This window comes from Cervus canadensis, chromosome 9, assembly GCF_019320065.1.
Source record: "Cervus canadensis isolate Bull #8, Minnesota chromosome 9, ASM1932006v1, whole genome shotgun sequence".
Lineage (NCBI taxonomy): Eukaryota > Metazoa > Chordata > Mammalia > Artiodactyla > Cervidae > Cervus > Cervus canadensis.
Genome location: NC_057394.1, coordinates 10,145,280 through 10,166,554, shown reverse-complemented (window position 1 = coordinate 10,166,554; position 21,275 = coordinate 10,145,280). Strand labels below are relative to the sequence as shown.

The 21,275-nt window shown below is 51.5% G+C and overlaps 1 protein-coding gene across 1 annotated transcript; it reads left to right on the top strand.

The window, feature by feature from the left end:
• The first annotated feature begins 982 nt into the window (after positions 1–982).
• ZIC2 (Zic family member 2) lies at positions 983–6,134 on the top strand. The gene is made up of 3 exons (XM_043478364.1): positions 983–2,512; positions 4,365–4,528; positions 4,714–6,134. The coding sequence occupies exons 1-3, from the start codon at positions 1,441–1,443 to the stop codon at positions 5,044–5,046; spliced, it is 1,569 nt and encodes a 522-aa protein (XP_043334299.1). The 5' UTR covers positions 983–1,440; the 3' UTR covers positions 5,047–6,134.
• The last annotated feature ends 15,141 nt before the right edge of the window (positions 6,135–21,275 follow it).

The following is a 21,275-nucleotide window of genomic DNA, read 5'->3' as shown; positions in this document are numbered from 1 at the left end:
CAGCGGCCAATGGCGGCGCCGGGCGGGCTGGTGGGGCGGGAGCCGCTAAAGGGGCGGTGTGAGCAGGAGGCCGGGCCCGGAGCGCGAAGGAGGGAGGCCGGGGCGGGAGACGCGGGGGCGAGGGGGAGGGGAAAGGAAAAGGAGGAGACAAAAAAATAAAAAGGCTGCGACTTTGGCGGCGCCCCATGAAATAAACAGAGGCGGAGGCGATGGCGATCTGAGCCCACCGCAGCCCGAAGCGGGGGACACGCACCTCGCCCTTCGCTTGGGCACTCGCTCCGAACTCCGCTCGGTCCTGCCGGGTGCGGCCGCCCTCCGGGTCCGGAGCCCCGGGCTGATAGGCGAGAGAGAGGGAGCGAGCGAGCGAGCTGGAGAACACTTTTTTTTTTTTTTTGTATTGTTATTGTTTTTGAGTCCAGCCTCCCCCTCCTCCCCTCCTTCTCCCCTCCTACAGCCCCCCTTCTCCCCCGCCTCCTCCTCCCGCACAACTTAAAGAAAGACGGAGCGGCGCGGCAGCCTCCTTCATCTGGGGGAATTCGGGGCCGCTCGCAAGTTTACTACGCGAGGCGCAGCCAATGCCAAGCGCGGAGGACGCGGAGGGCTAAACACCGCGGCCGCCGAGCCAAACAATACTCGCCGCGCGCGGGGCGGCGCGGGCAGGGCCGCGGGGGAGGGAGCGGCCGAGCGAGAGCGCCGCGAAGAGGGCGCCCGGCCTCCGTCCGCCGCCCCCAGCGCCCCCGCCGCGGCCAGGTGGAGCCGCGGGCCCCGCCGGGCTGGGCCGCCGAAGCGCCGAGGGCTCCGCGGTCCTCGCCTCGCTCGCCTGCCCGTGCCGCGCGCGCGCTCGGGCACCTCGGCCCAGCCGCGGAGGCGACCGCATTCGCAGGCGCCGCTTGCGCTGCCGGGCCGCGGGGCGGGCGGACGGGCGGGCGAACGAGCGACTGAGTGCGTGCGCGCGCGAGTGCGCGCAGGGGTGGGGGCCGCGGCGCGGCGCTCGCCCCCTGCAGACCCCCCTCTCCGCTCGGTTCCCCACGCCTCCCTCCCGCTCCCTCCTCCCGCCCGCCCTCCCCTGCCCTGCCCGCCCGCCCCCGCCGCAGCTCCTTTAATACACTTTGGTTCTCCGCCTGGCTTTGGACTCTTCTCCACCACCACCTCCTCCTCCTCCTCCTCCCGCGCCTCCTCCGCCGCCGCCTCCTCCTCTTCCTCTCCGCGCCTTCGCTCCGCGCCCGGCCGCCCGAGGCACATCCAGGCGGCGGCGGAGGCGGCGGGCGCCGGAGCGCCGCTCGCGGGACTGAAGCCGCCGCCAACACCGCCGCTGCCGCCGCCGCCGCCTGCGCTCGGAGCCGGGCGGCCGCAGGACGCAGCCCCGCGAGCGGGGCGGGAGTGGGAGCCAAGGAGGCGCGGGGCTCGCCGGGGCCGGCAGGGCGGGCGGGCGCGCTGGCCATGCTCCTGGACGCGGGGCCGCAGTTCCCGGCCATCGGGGTGGGCAGCTTCGCGCGCCACCATCATCATTCGGCTGCGGCGGCGGCCGCCGCGGCCGCGGAGATGCAAGACCGCGAACTGAGCCTGGCGGCGGCGCAGAACGGCTTCGTGGACTCGGCGGCCGCTCATATGGGCGCCTTCAAGCTCAACCCAGGGGCGCACGAGTTGTCCCCGGGCCAGAGCTCGGCGTTCACGTCGCAGGGCCCCGGCGCCTACCCCGGCTCCGCCGCGGCCGCCGCCGCTGCCGCCGCGCTCGGGCCGCACGCCGCGCATGTCGGCTCCTACTCCGGGCCGCCCTTCAACTCCACCCGGGACTTCCTGTTCCGCAGCCGCGGCTTTGGCGACTCGGCGCCCGGCGGCGGGCAGCACGGGCTGTTCGGGCCGGGGGCCGGCGGCCTGCACCACGCGCACTCGGACGCGCAGGGCCACCTCCTCTTCCCCGGCCTCCCGGAGCAGCACGGGCCGCACGGCTCGCAGAATGTGCTCAACGGGCAGATGCGCCTCGGGCTGCCCGGCGAGGTGTTCGGGCGCTCGGAGCAGTACCGCCAGGTGGCCAGCCCGCGGACCGACCCCTACTCGGCGGCGCAGCTCCACAACCAGTACGGCCCCATGAATATGAACATGGGGATGAACATGGCAGCGGCCGCGGCCCACCATCACCACCACCACCACCACCCTGGTGCCTTTTTCCGCTACATGCGGCAGCAGTGCATCAAGCAAGAGCTCATCTGCAAGTGGATCGACCCCGAGCAGCTGAGCAACCCGAAGAAGAGCTGCAACAAAACTTTCAGCACCATGCACGAGCTGGTGACCCACGTCTCGGTGGAGCACGTCGGCGGCCCGGAGCAGAGCAACCACGTCTGCTTCTGGGAGGAGTGTCCGCGCGAGGGCAAGCCCTTCAAGGCCAAATACAAACTGGTCAACCACATCCGCGTGCACACCGGCGAGAAGCCCTTCCCCTGCCCCTTCCCGGGCTGCGGCAAGGTCTTCGCGCGCTCCGAGAACCTCAAGATCCACAAAAGGACCCACACAGGTAACCGCGCGGGTCGGGTCGGGGTCGGGACGCAGAAGGGGGAGAGGCCGTGGTTAGCTGGCTGGGAGAAACGCGCCGACCGCCAGCCCCTGCCCTGGAACGGGAGATGTTTTCGTGTGTGCGAGAGAGAGGCAGCGGCTTGTTATTGTTGGCGAATGAAAGAATATTATTATTGGGCTGGGTTTTTTCCATGTGCGGAAATTGAGTTTTAAATGATCGAGGTAACATCAAATACATGCTTCGGGTGATGCAACTGCTTCGTTGGCTCAGCTTCGGTGAATAATTTCCGTTCTAAACAGAACGCAGAAAATAAAAGTACCCTCCAACTCAGTGCCCGGGAATCGAGCCTAGAGAGGATTTTGCCAGCTTGTCTGAATGTGCTTTTCTGCTCCGGGTGTGCGTCTGCGTTTTGAGTGGCTTGTGTGTTTTTCCACCTTTTTTTTTTTTTTTTTAAACTACGGGCCCAAACGTCCTTACCCGGACTGTTTCCCATTAAAAAATGAGTCTGGTGTGAGCCGAAGCTGTAAAGCGTTTCTCGTTTTTAAAGTGTTTTTAAAGCCCATCTCGAGGTGGGTCGCGGAGCTTTACGGTGGGTTCGCAGCAGTCTGTGAAATTCTCTTAAGGGGCACCAGAGGGTTTGCGATTCCAAACTTGGACCGACAGCCCGGTCAACGAGAGCCCGGGGCGGCGCGGCCCCGCGGGGCAATCGCGTGAGAAGAGAGCGCCGCGGAAGAACGCGCCTCTCGCCTCATAGATTATTCATCTATGACCAGGTCCCAGCCAAAATCGTGCCAGACGATTTCCTAAAAGAAAGCCAAATGTTTTAGCAAGTTCCCCCGTCAATATTTACCCCGTAGTGGGGGTGCGCCAGCGGCCTATTGTTCTCTTCCGGGAAGGGAGGCAGCCGAGGTGCGAGACAAGCTTTTAACAAGGTTTAAAATTTGAGAAATTTATTTGCATGAAATGCTCGCTTTCGAGTCCTGCGTCTGAGCGGATGTCTTTAAGAAACAATTTAGGTGCTAATGGAATTTAACGTTAAATGGTCCCCTCTCCAAGTGGAACAATGTTGGAGTTCTCACACCTCTAAATGACTCCAAGCATTTGGAATTCTGGCAACAGGATGCGGGGACCGCCAGAAAATTCAAACAGGGAGATTCTGAAAGCCTTGGCTGATCCCCCACCCCCACGGCCCAGCCTGTGCCTCTCTGCAGTCTCTCTCAAGTACTGCCTTATCTCATATTTATCTCTTCCCCCCAACTTGTCTTTAAAAGGCTGGGAGTACGACCGAGAATTACTGGTTAATTCAATTTGCAGAATTTTGGATGGAAAAAAAAAAATTTGCTGGCTCAGTCGCTATCCACAGTACGGTCCCCAAACACCACACAGCATCTCCAAATGTAATTGCCTACTGGCCCCAGAGAGAAGCCGACAGCAGCCTGTGTGATTCTGATAATGCCCCAAATATTTTGTCATAATAACAGCTTCTCCATGGCGAGACCAACTTGTTAGAAGCCGCGAGTCCAAGAAGCCCTGTAAGAAAAGCAGTCAGGCAGGGCTGGGGTTGGGCGGGGGGGGGGGGGGGGGGGGGGGGGCTACTCCAACTTGGTCAGAGATGTGAGGAAACGCGAGTCAGCCTGGAAGAAAAGTAAAATAGGAAATAGAAGCACGGCGGTCAGGTGGGAAGACGCAAAGGAGCCCCAGGCCCTTGTCGCCCCTCTTTCTTCCTCCCGGAGGCCTGGTCCCCTTCCAGGCCGAGGGGTGGGGTGGGAGCTAAGGGTTCCCGGGGGCGCCGGGGGTGGTGGCGGGGGTCTCCGGGCGCGCCGGCAGCCAGCGCGCGTGTTCGTGTCCACAGGGGAGAAGCCCTTCCAGTGTGAGTTCGAGGGCTGTGACCGGCGCTTCGCCAACAGCAGCGACAGGAAGAAGCACATGCACGTGCACACCTCGGATAAGCCCTATCTGTGCAAGATGTGTGACAAGTCGTACACGCACCCCAGCTCTCTGCGGAAACACATGAAGGTACCGCCGGGCAGGCGCGAGGAGGGCGAGGCGGCCGGGCTCGCCGCCGGCCCCGGGGTGGCGGGGGAAGCCGAGGGTCCCCGCCGGGCCCCCGGGGCTGGGCCGGGGGTGGCCCGGCCCCACAGCAGCTGCACTCACTCACACCCAGTCCCCTTCGCTCTCCCCTCCCGGCTTTTGTCTTGCAGGTCCATGAGTCCTCCCCGCAGGGCTCCGAGTCGTCCCCGGCCGCCAGCTCCGGCTACGAGTCGTCCACGCCCCCGGGGCTGGTGTCGCCCAGCGCCGAGCCCCAGAGCAGTTCCACCCTGTCCCCGGCGGCGGCTGCGGCTGCAGCGGCGGCGGCGGCGGCCGTGTCCGCGGTGCACCGGGGCGGAGGCACGGGCGGCGGCTCCAGTGGCGGCGGCGGCGGCGGCGGCGGGGCGGGCGGGGGCGGCGGCGGCGGCGGCGGCTCCGGCGGGGGCAGCGGGACGGCCGGGGGCCACGGCGGCCTGTCCTCCAACTTCAATGAATGGTACGTGTGAGAGGCCGGGGCGGGGCTGCCTGGGTTCCTCACCCGGTAACAGCGCCGAGAGCACCCCGGTGATCGTCGTTGTTAAAATTCCCAATCTGATTTTTATGATAAAAATGATTTTAACCAGCAGAAGGATTTTTTAAAGTTTTTTTTTTTTTTTTTTTTAATAATCTAGGCATGAAAAGCAACGATATCCCTTCTGGAATCTTTAAAGCTAAAAATATAAAATAAATAAAAAATAAAAAATCCTTTTAAAAAAACCCATAAAAATATTGAACCAAACCTCCCCTTTCCCTCCCTCCACGCCCCCTTCCCTCCCCACGCCTTTCCCAGTCTTCTGACAAACTGTGTACATAGCGGACTCCTTTCTTCTCCGAGGTGGTTTTAATGGCTTCTTGGTGTATAGAAGTTTGTCCATTTGTAATTCTCCGGGATTTTGTTCCTTCTGCCTCTCTTCCCTTCCCTTCCCCAAGTGATGGGCTTTTTTTCCTTTTCTCTTTTTAGTTTCCCCGGTTTCTTTTTAAGTAATGTGGAAGAAAATGGTTTCTTTTGTATTGTGGTATTGAATATTGTGTTCCTTTTTATGAGGCAACTTGATTGTAAACTTCATGCAACTATAGACTGGAAAAAAAAAAAAAACAAGCCGTGCCAAAGTCTCCCTTCTGTTTCTTCAACACGCAGATCCACAGCACTCACATCCCCATCACCACCACCAACGCTTGTGAATGTATTTTTCTGTTAGCTGGGTTTACATGTGATGTTTTAGTGCTTTTGCAAGTTCAATTTGTTAGTTCCTGTATGAAAGATTGTGGGGAGGGGGGGAGTAAACGTTGTGCCGTTAGCTTTTTCCGTAATAACACCCTTCCTTCTGTAAATACCCGTTACCATATTTATCCATTTGTAATTAAATTATGGTATTAACTTGCTACAGAGGAAACAATATTTATAAAGAATGTTTCTTAACTATAAATATGTACAATTGTGGGCATAAACTGTTTCAGATTTTTTATTTGAAGGTTTTAAGTGGTTTGATCATTTCTTGTGATATGTTTTGAGAGTAATGCATACAGAAATATAATAAAATGTGTTGAAACTGCATGAACATACTTTTTTTTTTTTTAGCCAAGTTACTCAAGGAAATGGGCAGGAGGCAGCGGAGGGCTGATAGGGGTCTGGGTCAGCTGCCTGATTGAATGGGAGGCACCAACCTCGAATTCAGGGGGGAAGGTGTATGCGGAGAAACTGGGCCAAACTGCCCCTCTGGCAGAAAGTCTCAAAATTATTTTGTATGTCCTTTGTTTCTGTAGCTGAGAGTGAATTACATTTTTGGAAAGCCCCTGCGAGGACCCGCCTGCAGGAACCTTCGGAGCTTCTAATGGCTCCATTATCTGCGGCGGTGCCTTTCTTTCGGCTGTTTGGACTGGATTGAAGAGCGCTAACCATTTCCTTATTCTTTGTTTTCTGTCTTCCCTGCCCCCTTTCCTCTCCCTCCCTCTGAAAAGCCGAGGTACAGTTATTTTTAATTGCACGTTTAAAACTGAGCTGAGTCCTTTGTTTTTGAACTTGGTTCAATGATGATTATAGTTTAAGGGCCCCTTTCTACTAAAAGTTTTTTTTTTTCCCTTCCTTGAAATTTTAAACAGCTTGCTCAAGGCATCCTGCTTATCTGCCCAGCTACTGCTCACCCATAAGTGCGATGTTCAAGGGAGGAAGGTGACAAATAGACTACACTTTGATTTAGGAAAACCACCAACCATCGGCCCCCAATAAAAGAGAACCTCTTCAAGAATTCCGTGAAATCAAATAGAATAAGCTGCAGAGATGGAAACGGCCAGGTGGAAGTGAGTGAGGCAACAGCACTGACCACCAGCTTTTCTCTTAAGGTTTGCAGCCTCACTCCCCTCCCCTGCAAGAGTTTCACAAGAGTTTTCAAACAAGATGCTCTAAGGGAGAAGGTAAAAATAACATTCAGAGTCAAAGGGTAGGAGTGGGGTCATTTCTTTTTGAAATCCCTGAGGCTTCAGGACATTTCCATCTTCCTGGGGATCCATGTTGCTCAGAGAGGCCCTGGCAGGCCCGGAGTCACCACCCAGTGGTGAAAACGTTTGGGGGGGCAACACCCGCAGAGGATCGCCTAGCGGCGAGCAGGGCTCTGCTGTCTGAAGCTTATGGTGCTGGCGGGTGGCTGTGGCGATGGGCCTCCTCTCCTGCTCTGGCCCTGGGCTTAGCCACGGGGACAGGCAGGGGAGGCTGAAAGGCCGCTTAGGGAGAAGGGCAACTCTGACCTCCCAGAGGCCATGCTACCTATTCAGTGGGGAAGGAAAGACGGTAGCCTGGGTGTGTGTGTGTTCTGGAGGGCGACAGTGGCCACCAGGCTAGCCCTCCCCAGTGGCCCAGCAAACTGCTTACGTGCCAGGTCCTGAAGAAATCAACCCCCTATTAAAATCAAATTTATAACCTCTAATAATATTAAGGAAAATTATTAAAATAATTGGCATATGTTACTGATCCTTGGGAGATTTCATTGAACACATTGTAAGCTGTGAGGAAAACATGTAGAGTTTTTTCAATGGCCCTATCCCTGGGGGAGGGGGCGCATGCATCAAATTAAATATTCATCATAACTTGTGCAAGAATGAGATGGTTGATTTTAGATGTTTTAATGTTTTAGGCTTTTTTTTTTTTTTTGGTGGGAATTATTGGCTTTGAGACACCTCCCAAACCTAAGGAGAAGGCTGGTGGGATGGTGCTTTTTTTTTTTTTTTAAAGTATCAACTTGAGGCCTTGGATTTTCCCTTTTGGGGGAAGAAGGAAGGCCGGAGAAGAGGACAGTCTCCCAGCTTTGCATTGGCCGGATAGCTTTCCAGAGCTGAGGTCGGAGAGCTACCGGCGGCCTTTTGGGTCTGGGGGCACTGATGCTAGTTGTCAGCAGGAAATAAAACTGGGAAGGGGCCTGGCCCCGAGGAGGACCACAGCCCGGGATTGGTCTCCTGGTCCATCTTAGGATGTGAGGGGCAGAGGGGGCGGCTTTCCAATGAAACATCCCTCCGTTCTCCAGCCCTTGCGTCCCACCGCTCTGTCCAGACAAGTCACAGACCCGACGGTGGGGCCGGGTCTCGGCCTTTCACGTCGGCCCTACGCGTGGCGGAGACGGGATGGGGGAGATAGGGATAGTCAGGGTGTGATAGCATCAGAGATGGGCACCGGGGGCAGGCCGCCCAAGATCCTGCGTGCCCCCCAGGTACCTGGGCTTGGGGTGGAGGAGGGGTGCAGGCGCCCTCACCCCTCCCCTGCTTAAACGGACCCGTATCTAACCTGCCCTCGCCTGGCCTCCGGTACCACCGAACGGAGCCCAGTCTCTGCATCCCCTCAGGGGAACCAGAGCTGCACCCGTGGCTCGCTGCCCGCAGGGACCGGGTCAGGGGCTGGGGTGGGGTGGGGGACACGTTTCTGCGAGTCAACGCCGTCAACTTGAACTTCAGATCTCCCAAACTCGCTCTCTTGCGGCTGCGCTCCATCCACCACCACCGAGTAAAACTCCCCGCCAAGCGAGACTCGCTTTATCTGAAGGCAGCTGCAGCCCCCTCGGGAGAGGCCCATCGTTATTATTATTAATTATCGTGATCCTCACTGCATTATTAACGACCGCAGTGATAACTGGCATCTCAGCATCTGTATCTCCCGGTTCAGTGATGGGACATCAAGCTCCGGGCGGGTGCGGGGGAGGTCGGTGCTGGGAGGAGGTCACTCCGGGAGCAAAGGCCCGGGTCGGTTCTTCTCCGGCCGAAAGGAAGCGGGTCACAGGCCCAGCAGACCCGTCCCACGCTGTCCGCGCCCCTCTTTCCTTTCTCGGTGGCTCCTTCTCTCTTCCTCCCCTCCTCCCGCCCCCACCCGGTCCCTTTGTCTCTTTCTCGGACGGATGTTTTCCCGTCTCAAGTGGCGTATGTATTTTCCGCCCAAAACTGAGATCAAGGGCAGATCCTAGGCTGGACCGGAGATTCGGGTTTCCCTGGGCTCCCTGCTGTCCTCCCGAGACCTGGGGTGGGCTAGGAGGCCCCGGGCTTTCCAGGCGACTGGTGGTCCTCCCGGGTCGGCGGGCCTGGCATTGGGAGGGGGTTCTGGTAGGTCCTTGATGAGCGCCCCCGGTGGCACAGCGGTACCGGAGGGGACCCACCGAGTTCCTCTCACTAGGGACTCGGGTCCTAAACCCCCAATCTCATCACGCCGCGTAAATAACCCAAAGGGAACGCTAGGCCTGCGTCCAAGAGCTGGGAAATAAAGGCCTCAAAATAACACCCCGCCAAGACTCCGGTCGAACCATGGGATGCATTTTCACTTTAAGGGACACGTGCCCCGGAAAGCGCCCCTCGGGATCCAAAGTAGGCGTTCAATAAATACTTGCCGATTGATGGATCAGAGTTTGGTATCGCTCGTGTTCCGCGGGAACTTGGAGCGCCTGGGCCCACAGCTACCCCCAGCAGACCGCAATGAATGGTTTCTATTTTTAACTGGCAGCTCAGAACGGGGCCTGAGAAATGTCTCCCTCTTTTCTACCCTCCTCCACCCCACCCCACCCCCACCCCAACCAGGCCTCCAACAGATTGTCGCTGGGTTTTTTTCTTTTAGGGAAGAATCTAGACCCTTCCAGACTGAATCGGGGGATCTGGCATAAACCCTCACGCCCGTCCAGCTGGGCTCCTGAGAACGAAAGGGCAGCGCTGGGCAATCTGAACGGGGTGTTATCAATGAGAGCGTCTGCAAACCAGAACCCTGGCAGCCCGAGGGTTCGAGTTCACGGTCAAGGCGGTGGGTCGACTGGGGCCGCAGCGTCCACGCCCCGCCCCGCCCCTGCGCGGCCACAGCCCAGATCTCGGGCGGGGTACCGGGGGGCTCACGTCCTCTCCCTCCCGCCCCGCCCCCGCAGGGCCCAGTCGGGGAAAGGTCGGTGCTGGGGCCCCCTCTTCGCCCTTGCAAGTTTCCCTTTTTTGTTCCCAGGGGTCGATGAGCTTTTGCTGAGCTGACACCTCCTGCGTCTTGCCCGCATCCCGCATCTCGCCAGCCCCTCACTTGGGATGAAGTTCGGCACGGCTGCCAGCCTGGAGCTGGGGGGGGGGGGGCGCCCCTTCCCTCGCGTGCGTGCGCACAGAGTGTCACACACACACACACACAGCCCTCCTCTGACATCCCCGCAGCCCCCACTGCGGGGCTCGTGTGACCGCGTTGAGCCATGGAGATTTGGGGCAGGTGGTCTGAGGAGCCCCGCAATGGATGCTCTCGCCCCTCAGAGCATTCCTGGCTCCCCCCGCCTCCTCCAGCCTCTCTACGAGGGGCCCCGGCCTGCCAGGCCCCGAGGCCCCCTCCTCAAGCCTCCAGCCTAACACTAAGTTGGGTGGGAGCTGCCCGAAGTCCGGGTCTCTCGGGCCCACTCCCCTGGGAATGTGATGGGCGACAGGGTCCCGCCTGCCTTCTGACCCCCGGGTGTGCGTTGTTTGGGGGGGGGGGCGCCCCGGCATCTCTCAGTTAAACCAGGGGGAGCTGACTTTCCCCCACACTCACACACCTCACCTCTTCAACCTCTGCCTCAGTCCTCTCTTTTCCGAACCTCTGAAGCCAGTTTTTTTTTTTTTTTTTCCTGTCCCTGAGGCCAAGCCGGTGGTTCCGGGGAACAGATTGGCGCGCAGCGCCCCTAGAGAAGGTGGAAAGGGGTGTAGAAGTAAGAAAATAATAATTTCAAAGATAATAGTTGTGGCTAAGGCTCTGACACGGAGATGCTCCCGGGACGTCGGCGGAAGCCTGGTGAGGCTCCAGACCGCTGTTGGGCTGGGACCGGCCTGGGGTTCTCTTTGGGAGGGGGGGGGGGGGCTTCGAAGAAGGCTCTTGTGTTGCCCACCCCCCCACCAAAATGTGGGGTCTGGAACCAGTCCGAGCCTGCAAGGGCCTGGCCGGGAGCGGCGCTGGGATTCCTGCTGCAGAGCCGGCTCGTTGGTTTTCTTTTCTTACTCCTGGCCCACTGGGCCCTTGGTGGTTGGCGCGGCTGGCTGTGGTTTCTCTAAACTCTTTGGAGTCGGTTGGGTCTGTTTGCCCACTGCTCCCTGCCACCCCCCGCCCCGGGCCTGTCCCCCCTCCCGCTCGTCGCTGGCAGATGAATGGTGGCTTTAATGAGCAGGGGCGCGGCGCTGGCCGGGAGGTTCTGAAGATGCTCTGACCTGTACGGAGGGCGCGAAAGGTCAGGCGCTCGCAGGGCCCGGCTTGGGCTCCTCCCAGGCCCACGCTGCTCGGATATTGATCCTGGGAGAAAGATAAACAGAAAAGCTGGACATTCGGTCATGAATACTAATGAGCCGGGGTAGGAGTTTTAATTGCTCTGGACTTCCTCCCCCCCACCCCCCGCCCCCAGTTAATCTTTATTGCAGACTTCGAGTCGGTCTTTCCGAGCTTCGTTTTGTCTCCTTCTCTCTCCGCCCTCCTCCTTATATTTTCATTTGAATTGCCCAGGCGAAAGAGACCCGTGTCAACTTGACTTTTTTTCCCTCTCACAGGGCCGGTGTGCAAGAGCCCACAGCTCAGGTTCCCAGCGTGGGGCTTCTGCTGCTCGCTAATTCTGGAAATGTAGAGGACCTATAAAAGAAATTGTTTCAGTGTGGTTTTTGGTGAGCCTGCTTCTTGACTTCCTCACCCTCATTGTTTCAGAGACTTCGTGTGTCCTTGGCCTTTAAACTCCCTCTTGACAGTTGCATCTTTTCTCCAGGCACAGAGCCCCCTTTTTACTCCAAACCTGTGCCTTCCACCGCCAAAGTTTCCTTTTCTCAAGTCTCCAGGATTTGACACTGGCTTTGCCAACCACAGCGTCTGTTTCAATCTAGTAGTGAATTCCTAGGCAAGTGAGTTGACCAGATTACATAAAAGTAGTACTTTTCTTTGGTACCTATAAGCAATAGTGAAATCTGAGATGGGAACCTCAGCTAATTTCCAGAGATTTCTGCCTCTTTTCTTGATATGTGTTTGATAACTTAGACTCTTTTTTTCCTCTGAAAATAAAGCCGTTCTTGAATTTTCTCCTGAAGCTGTATAAATTGACTGGAAATCCCAAAAAGCAGCTTCAGCTGTGTGAATCAGGCTACAAAAAAAGGTGCAAGCCCATTTCTATAACGGACTATGTAGAAATGTGTTGAAAATGAAGACAAAAAGAAAAAAAAAAATCAGCTACACTAGAATAATCTCCAGTGTTATTCTGATTCTCAAAGTTTTCGACAAACTAAACCCATATTTCACATCATTGCCAATAGGTCCCAGCATTGAAGTCTCCTGAGGATTCTGTTTCACTTACACTTTTCAGTCCAAACTTTTTTTCCTTCACACAATGATTTATTATGTAGGTAATTTTAGGGGATACAGTTTACAGCTTGAATTATTAGACTGAACACCTCTGGCTGACACTACAACGCCTTTTTTTTTCTGCCTGCAGCTGTGAGTCACAACCCCATTTTCATACCCAACTGCTGCACATTCCTTCACAATGTATATTTCCTTCTTGCAGAGATCAAACATGCTTTGGTCAAAGTGTTTATTTTAAAATACAGGAAAATTAAAACTAAACACAGCTTTACTGAAAAAATCCCCAAATGTATCATATTTTCCTCCTCCGGTGCCCACAAAAAAAAAAAAAAAAAAGCTAACAAATTGCACCACTTTCTGGAATAAAATTTCAAATCCAAGGAGAACACACAGGCACCTACAGACACAATTTTCATTTTACTATTGAAACACATCAGGAAACCTCCCTTTTCTCTTCATGTTTGGACTCCTATTTGGATGTCTTTAGTTTTCCTCTGTAAAAATGTCACATGTTAAAAAACAACAAAGACAACAGATCCTTAAGATGATGCTGACAGGCGTCTATTTTATTCATCAACCCACACGCTCCTCATTTCTGGTTCAGTTTCCCATCTTGGTATTTTTCTTTTAATTGTGTCTCCCAGAATATAACTTCAGGGGGAGAAGGATATTTTGAAGTATTTGCCAAAAGGAAGTAAAAAAAAAGGGGGGGGGGGACATAATTCAGAAACAAGTTAACATTTCCTCAGCATCTCAGTAGGTGCATGTGTTTTCTTTTCCCCTTCAAATGAAGGTGAACAATTACCAGGTAGAATCGCTCTTTGTCAGCACCTAAATTGGATAAAGTCAATGTCAAATCTGAGGTCAAGTTATCCTTCTGCAGTTCACTATCCACTGCATTTTTTTTTTCTTTTTTAGCTTCTCTCACTAACCAGCTGAACAGGATCTAGACCTCAGCCACCACCTCTCCTAGGCAGTTTACTCAGCTTCCCAAGTCTCACAGTTCTGTAGCGTGGCAGAGACTGTTAGGCTGTTTTTAATCAAGTTTGGAAGCTGAATCTTTTCCCTCTGATGACTTTGCCCAGGGGTGGATCCGGCTGAAAGTCTGGCGCTGCGGGCAGCGGGCTCGGCCACCCGTTTTTCAGACACAACACCAGAGAATGGCATTGAAATAACTGCGTGTGGTAGACCTGCTTCAAAAATGTTAACCTCTTTTACTATCCAAGCTTCTGGGCTAAAGGGCAAGAGAAGCTAAAAGGAAATCTGAAATGATATTCATTTACCTACCTAAGGCAGATTGAGAAACTGAAAAGAGAAGACGCTTTGGAAATGTATGTTACAGAATCTTTCAAATTAGATGCTGCTTAGGATGAATGGTCGTAAAGATTTTTAAAAAGATTTGATTGGTCAAAAGTTTTCCAGATATGAGTGATAAATGAATAGTCTAGAGGTCTCCTTTGAGAAAGAATTTACGGGGCATATGGAACATAATCTATATATGATCTTCCTATTCTTCATGGGGAGGCAAATTATAGTACAAACTATCTGGATTTTTTTACTTTAGATAAAGAAATGAAAATATTTAGACTTTATGTATTATTGAAAATTTTTTGCAAGAGTGGAGAATCAAGGATTTTCAAGACCAATAACAAAACAAAGAATCATATTACAGTCTGCCTCTAAGATACATTTCTTCCTCTGCTGGGTTTTCAAGTGATCTCTTTAGTGATTCTTTGTTTATTTGAACAATCTTTCCAAATTAAAATCACTGAATATTCTCCCCTAGATAGCTTGATTTTTGTCATGCAAATGTTTTTAAAAGTTCTATATGAAAAATCAAAGACTTTTTACAAAGTCTTAGTGACAACACTTCATATCATGGCCAAACCAATTTATTGTGAATGCCTTTCATCTTTGGTAGATTATTTGATACATCGGAAAATCTCACCTTGGAAATTGTCAAACCTTGTGTCAATCTTATGTGAAACTAATTTCAGAGTCTACAGTTTGGGGTTTAAGATTTCATTTCTATTTTTTTAACTCAAAAGAATTAGTTCAAAAATTGATTTGGTCTAGAGGAGACACTAGAGGAGGCACTATCAGTGAAAAAGTCTTAAAGTATAAATCAAACACATCTCAGCCACCTCCTGGCCCATACATTATACACACCCTTTTTGAGGAAAACATTATCTTAACTGCAGAGAGAAGTCATGTCAGCCATTTGACTTAAAATGCCTTTCAGAAATGTCTAATGCAGCTATTTCACAGCATGGCAAAACATTGATCCAAAGTTTCAGGGTGACATGTTTCTAATTCTTCACCTGATAATTAACTAATTCAGAAATGCAAAAAACAATTTATTGGGCAAAATATTGCTTCATCTATTTAACATAGACATCTTGCATAGCATGCTGTTGTAATCTGTGTAGATTCTCTTCTATGAACAACTCCGTTCAATCGTAGACTGTACTATTCTCTCATGCCCTTAACAATTTTGCACTTGAAAGTGAATGTTGGGCACTCTGAGGTTGGAAACTGAATCGATTGCCTTTCCTGGGAGCAAAAGACGTCTCCCTCTGACAGATGCTACTTTGGGTATCTTTTCTGCTAAGCGGATCTCAGACCTAAATTAGCCTCATCATTTGCTGCTCTGTTTTCCTAAGATTTGTGGTCCAAGTGGCAGCCCTTCCTGAAACACACCACGGTGTCTTGTCTCATAGCGGCGAAGCCGCTTGTTTCTTTGCTTCAACTTTCGTTTTGTGTTTAAAATGCAATAACCTAAGTTAAAAATCATTTTAAAGAGAGCACTTTCCAGAAGCACTTCCTTTCTTACTGCCAGACAGCGTTGTTCCCCAACCTCTTGGCTGGAACCCTTGCTTTCGATTTGTTTGTTTCACGCATTTCCCTAAAGAACCCGGCGCTTTGCGCTATTTAACTCTGCTTTAAAAATGCATCGCTTCTGCCCTGAATCCGCCTCTGAAACAAATTGCTATCGAAAGTGTATCAGATTCGTTCCAAATATGGGATTTGAATCAATATTCCCACGCTAGAAATATTTTAAAAATTGTTTTTGTCATAGGATTCCATGCTTTTGCAATATATTTTCAATTGAAGTAGGGCTGCCTCTATTTCTCATGATAAACAAAAAGTGGCGATTGCCGTCTGCTTAGACCTTCCTTTATTATTATTTTTAGCCGTGTGTGTCATTACCTAACTGGTATGTGTTCTTCTATCCAGCTCTTGATGATCTAGTTGAATTCTAGACATAGTGCCAAGAAGCGTATTTGAAGCAGATAAGTACGGATAATACAAATGCGTTTTGTTAGACCTGATGGATGCTATTTTTCTTTTAATAGGTTTGTAGCAAACTAACACAATAACACAATGTATTCCTTTTCAAGGTACATTGTTGAAACAGGTCTATTAAGAGCGCGTTGAGCTATTTCTCGCTTCTATTGAACAGTCTGTTGCTCAAACACAACAGCCAACAAACGCCAGCTGCCTCGACAAAAGTAGAAACCTAACCCTTTTATGTCATGTTTTAACAGAAAGGGTAGCTGTTTAATTAAAAACATTGATGATTCAGTGAAACAATGGAAACTCAAGTTCAAGTGGTGCTCTATTGATTTAAGATGATTTTTACTAGCAATGGGTATAATTCATTTTTTCCCCCCAGCTCTCTCTTGTGTAAAGGGGTTCCTTCTTGGGGCATTATCTGGGTGAATAGGAAAAGACAGAGATGGCTATTGCCTTAGAAACCTGATTAACGCACACTGCTTTGAGGGTAAGGTGTTTAATTTATAAGTGCACCCCATATTTTTTGTCAGTTTATTCGCGGTGGGGAAGCTTTGAAAGTAGCTCCTCTCAGCAGGTTAAAAAGTGAAGTCTGCGTCCTGGCATTTAAATGTCTTTTGTTATTGTGTCAAGCAAGTTGTTGAAAACCACATGCCCGGAATACTAAGGTTGGGCAGCTAGATGAGGCAAGTTGTGTGAGTGTGTGTGTGTGAGCGCGTGCACGCGCCCCTGTGCGCAGGGTTGTGTGCGAGGACAATTATTTTCATCAGCTGCTTGCTCGCCCGCGCCCGACTGCTCCTCTTTGCAGAACCGACGGCCTCCGGGGCTTTCAACTCTGCGAGCAAAGCAGGAGGAATTCCTGTATTGAGACTCCGTCCTTGAGAGCGTCCAACTCTCTCGGCCCTGGGGAGCCGGGCTCGGCCGAGGGTACTCGGGTCGCCCGCCACCCCAGGCAGGGCAGCACTCGAGGGCTGCGAGGCTCCGGGTTCAGGCCCCCGGCGACCTCCGCGAGGACGGCCCGCGAGAGGCTGCGGCCGCGGGGCCCAGGTGGGCGGGGGGCAGGTGCGTCCCTCCGCCCCCGCAGCCGGCGCAGTCCAGGCGGCGCTCGGCGGCCGCGGTTCATCCTTCTTCCTTATGGCCGGGTCCGCAGGCCCCGCTTCCCAGCTCCCAGCCCCGGGCGTGTTGGGGACTCGGGAAAACGCAGCTCGCGTCCACCTTCCCCGCTCACCATGGCGGCCACCAAGGCCAGGAGTTCGCTGAGCCGGCCGACAGGCGGCCGCAGGGCCTCCCTTCCTCCGTAGGGCGCCCTTTCCCGTCCGCTGAGGGGGAAGCCGAGGGGACTGGAGGCCCAGGGCCGTGGCCTCCCGGGGCCTCCACAGGGGTTGGAACGGTCCCCGGGGTAAGGCCGGCGACAGAGCGCCTCAGGTACGGTTTGCCTCCCTCAGCCGCCCTCTGAACGCCCCCGCCTCCAGGCCGCGACTGGCCGCGAGCGGCCCACTTCCGCCTGCTCCCGGCGTGCTGTGCGTCCAGGGTCAAAGGGCGCGGGCCCATCTTCCGGGGTCCTACTCCCCATGGCGTTCTGAGTAACCGTGGGCCCTCAACGCCGGAGGGGAAGGCGGTCAGGAGGCCTCAAGGCCACACATGGCCGCCCCGGACCGCCCATCGGGCCCACCGTCCGGGCCGAAACCCAGGGGGAGAACGTGGCCAGAGAGGGAACCGTCCGCATGGGCCCCGTAGGCCTAGAGTGAATTATTTAAGCTGTTCCTGGTGTTTAAAGAGGTTTTGCAGTTTTTAAAGAATGTTGTAAAAAAAATATCAGCCCTTGTTAACTCCCTCATTATATGCTTTTCTCCCCCCTCAGCTGAACAAGCCATATTTCCTGAAACAGAGGAGCTATGTTAAGTGTTTAAACATGTGTCAAGTGTCTTATAAATAATACAAATTCATAAAGAAGGGGAGGAAATTTCACTGATACCTGAGGTACTTGGCGCAGCTACGTTTCACTTGAGTTGGGTTATTTTTGGCTGCGGGATTATAGAAAGGAAACTGCTCCGAGATGACTGGGCACCTCCTGAAGCCCTCTCCCTTTCTTAGCCTGCTCCCTTTGAGTCTGTACTCAACCCCGTCTAGAAATGCTTTTGTCTCCTCCACGAAAGAAAGAAGTTCAGATGCTCTGCAGAGTATGTTTGATTAAGGGTTAATACTCAATGCAGTATTTTGGAGTCACCTTTTCTGTCTTCTCTCAGCCTCCTCCTATTCAAAGTTTCTGCTCCTGTAACATTTTGCTATGACACCCTCCCCCCACACCCCAACTCTGTTGGGAAGAAAGTGCTGCTTCTGGCAAGAAAAAAAAAAAAAAAAACACAAAAAAACAGTAGGAGAGATGAGATCTGGGCTTTAACTTGAGATATGGTCTAGTAAATCATTTCAGTTTTTGTATTCATTCTCTTACCTAGGAAACCTGGAAAAAGGTGTTGTCCCAATACAATCTGAGAACCTCTGAGGAAGGTAAGTCCAATGGATCATTTTATAGTAAAATGAAAAATATTGTTTTGAAATTGGATTTCACTTAAGAGTTAACTTATGTACTTTGGTTCCTTGGATGACATTTTTCATCTTGATTGTCGTTCCGTGAAAGATTTCTTGGGCCTTCTGTTTCTAGCTGTTGTTGTTTAGTCGGTAAGTTGTATCCGACTCTTTGTGACCCCATGGACTACAGCTCACCAGGGTTCCCTGTCCGTCATTATCTCCCAAAGTTTGCTCCGGGAGTCATATGTTTCTGCCTTTTCATACTGTTCATGGGGTTCTCGAGGCAGGGCTACTGGAGTGGTTTGCTCTTCTCTCCTCCAGTCGACCACGTTTTGTCATAACTCTCCATTATGATCTGTCCGCCTGGGTGGTCCTGTAGGGCATGACTCATAGATTCATTGAGTCATGCAAACCCCTTCGTGATGACAAGGCTGTCATCCATGAAGGGGTTCTAGCTGTTAAAATGTTTAAGCTGCAGGAAAGAGTAGGCATTTTTAGTTATTACAATAGTCAAATGTTTTCATGAAATCAGAAGTGTCTTCATTTAAAAATATCATTGTGAGTGTGATTCAGAAAAATCAACTGCATTGCACATTTCAGGAGTAGGTTACAAATTGACTTTCCTGAATAGTAGTCTCCTAACATTCTCCATTTGAGGCTTTGTGCTTCTGTCTTATGCATGCACACTAAGTCACTTCAGTCGTGTCTGACCTTACTGTTAAGTTCTCCCTGCTCCTTGTGCTGTATGCACCTGGTGAAATTCCATCCAAATGTTTCTAGGGTGCTCAGGAGGTACTGTAGGTATTTTCAATAACAAGCCTGGTAAGCTGCCAGATTTAGTAGCTGAAAGTATTCTGTGTTTTCTCTCAGCTCTCTGATGATTTACCTCCTGTGGGATTTTTCATGCATTTTGGTTGCTGCTTTTGCCGGGTGTTGCCTGTCTTGTCAGGCTCTTCTGGGTGCATTCTAGCTGCTTCTTTGGGATACAGTTGGTGAGGAATGCACTGGCAATGTGGAGAGGCCAGTCCTCTGCAGTGTTCATTGTTGATATCTGTGATACGCTCTGTCAGAGGGTTCCAGAATGGTCTGCAGTGTATTCTGTCAATGGTTTTAATAGAAAAAGGTACTTCCCCTTTGTGTTTACAGCCCTCTGTCTCCTTAGAACCTAGATTTGAATCCACAGTAGTCTGAGCTAAGAATCCTGACTAGTCACAAGAACTGTGGTACATTCACAATTACTCATCTCTTCTGAGCACCAAGACTTTGTTTCAAGATCAAGCTACCTAATCTCTTTGATCAAGATAATAAGTTTACTTCCAGGAGTCTTCTCAGTCTTCCATGTAAATCGATTTCCAGTGGTGGTTTTCCTGTTCTTTCAGAAATTGCTCAGCTGTGTTTGAATGCCAGTGATGAAAGCAGCTTAGACTGTACATTTAGGGAATAGTTGGGACTATTCCCCAACTATTCACTCAGAGGTAGATCTATATACACACTGTAAATGACCATATTGGCAGATGAAAACTTTGTTAAACTTAGTGAATACCTTTTTGATGTTTAAACAATTTTTAGTAAGAATGCCAGCCATCCATCGAAAGCCAAACAATAAATTGTGCACAGAATAGTCAATACATAGATAATGTACTCACTTGCTGTTTGTACTTAAACATTAGCCAGTTGTCAACAAATTGATATCTAGGCACTCCCTGAGACAGGCCTTTGTTACTAAACTCAGATAAGGCATTTTGATCTCTGTCTTTTTTTTTTCCAATTGTGCCACTCCGCATTCCACAAGAGAGCATGGTGCTTCTTTCTAGGAAAAGATTCACAGCGTTTTATACACCACCAGGTAGCTTGCTCTCTAATGGGGAAGTCAAGGCAATTATGTAAAATGACTAAACAATACGAGGTGGTGGTGGGGCGGTTTAGTCACTAAGTCGTGTTTGACTCTTGTGACCCCACGGACTGTAGCCTGCGAGGCCCCTCTGTCCATGGGATTCTCCAGGCAAGAGTACTGGAGTGGGTTGCCATTTCCTTCTCCAGGGCATCTTCCTGACCCAGAAATTGAACCTGGGTCTCCTGCATTGCAGGTGGATCCTTTACCAACTGAGCTATGAGGGAAGCCCCAGGCAACATGAGGTAAGTAATACTAAAGCACGGGAATGACTAAATACTCTATAAAGCATAGCATTTACCTTAAAAGAAATACCAAAAAAAAAAAATACCAATGAATTCTTTTAGAGTCTTCAAAGATGAGCAAGATAACATCAGAAACTGTAAAAGATTGCTTACAAAGAAAGCATTTACGCTAACAGCATACTTTTCAACATTAACAAGACACATCTGAAGATAAAGGAATAATATTTTGAAAGGATCGAGAGAAAATAGCTATAACTCAGAATGCCATATACCCAGCGAACCTCTTATTTAAAAGTGTGGGCTTAAAAAAATACTTTTAGACAAAAAAGTGTGGGAATTTACCACTCATCTTGGAGAATCATAATAAAAGTTATAAGAGGTTCAGAAAGAGGGAGTCTGTTAAACCTCAAAGGAAAAGAGTAGATGGCAAGAAGAAATGGTGCGTAAAGAAGTTGATGATCAGTATGTGGGAACACTAAAACAGTTATTGCATGCATAAAATAATAATGATAATGACCAGTGTTGGGTGTTTAAAACATCATGGGAACATAACAGAGAGAATATAGTGTAGAAAATAAATGAGTAGTTCATGATAAACACTCTCAGTAAACTTAGGAGGCATCTTTCTCAACTAGATAAAGACAGCTATAAAAAAACCACAGCTAGGGTCTTTTCTGGTGGCTCAGGGGTAAAGACTCCAATGCCCACCAACGCAGGATACTCGAGTTCGATCCCTGATCCGGGAAGATGCCATGTGCCATGGAGCAACTCAGCCTGTTGGCTGCAACTGCTGAACCTGTGCTCTAGAGCCTGGGAACCACAACTATTGAGCCCACGTGTCGCAACTACTGAAGCTTGGTGCCTGTGGTACTCGACAAAAGAAGCCACTGCAATAAGAAGCCTGCACAATGCAATGAAGAGTAACCCTGGCTTGCTGTGACTAGA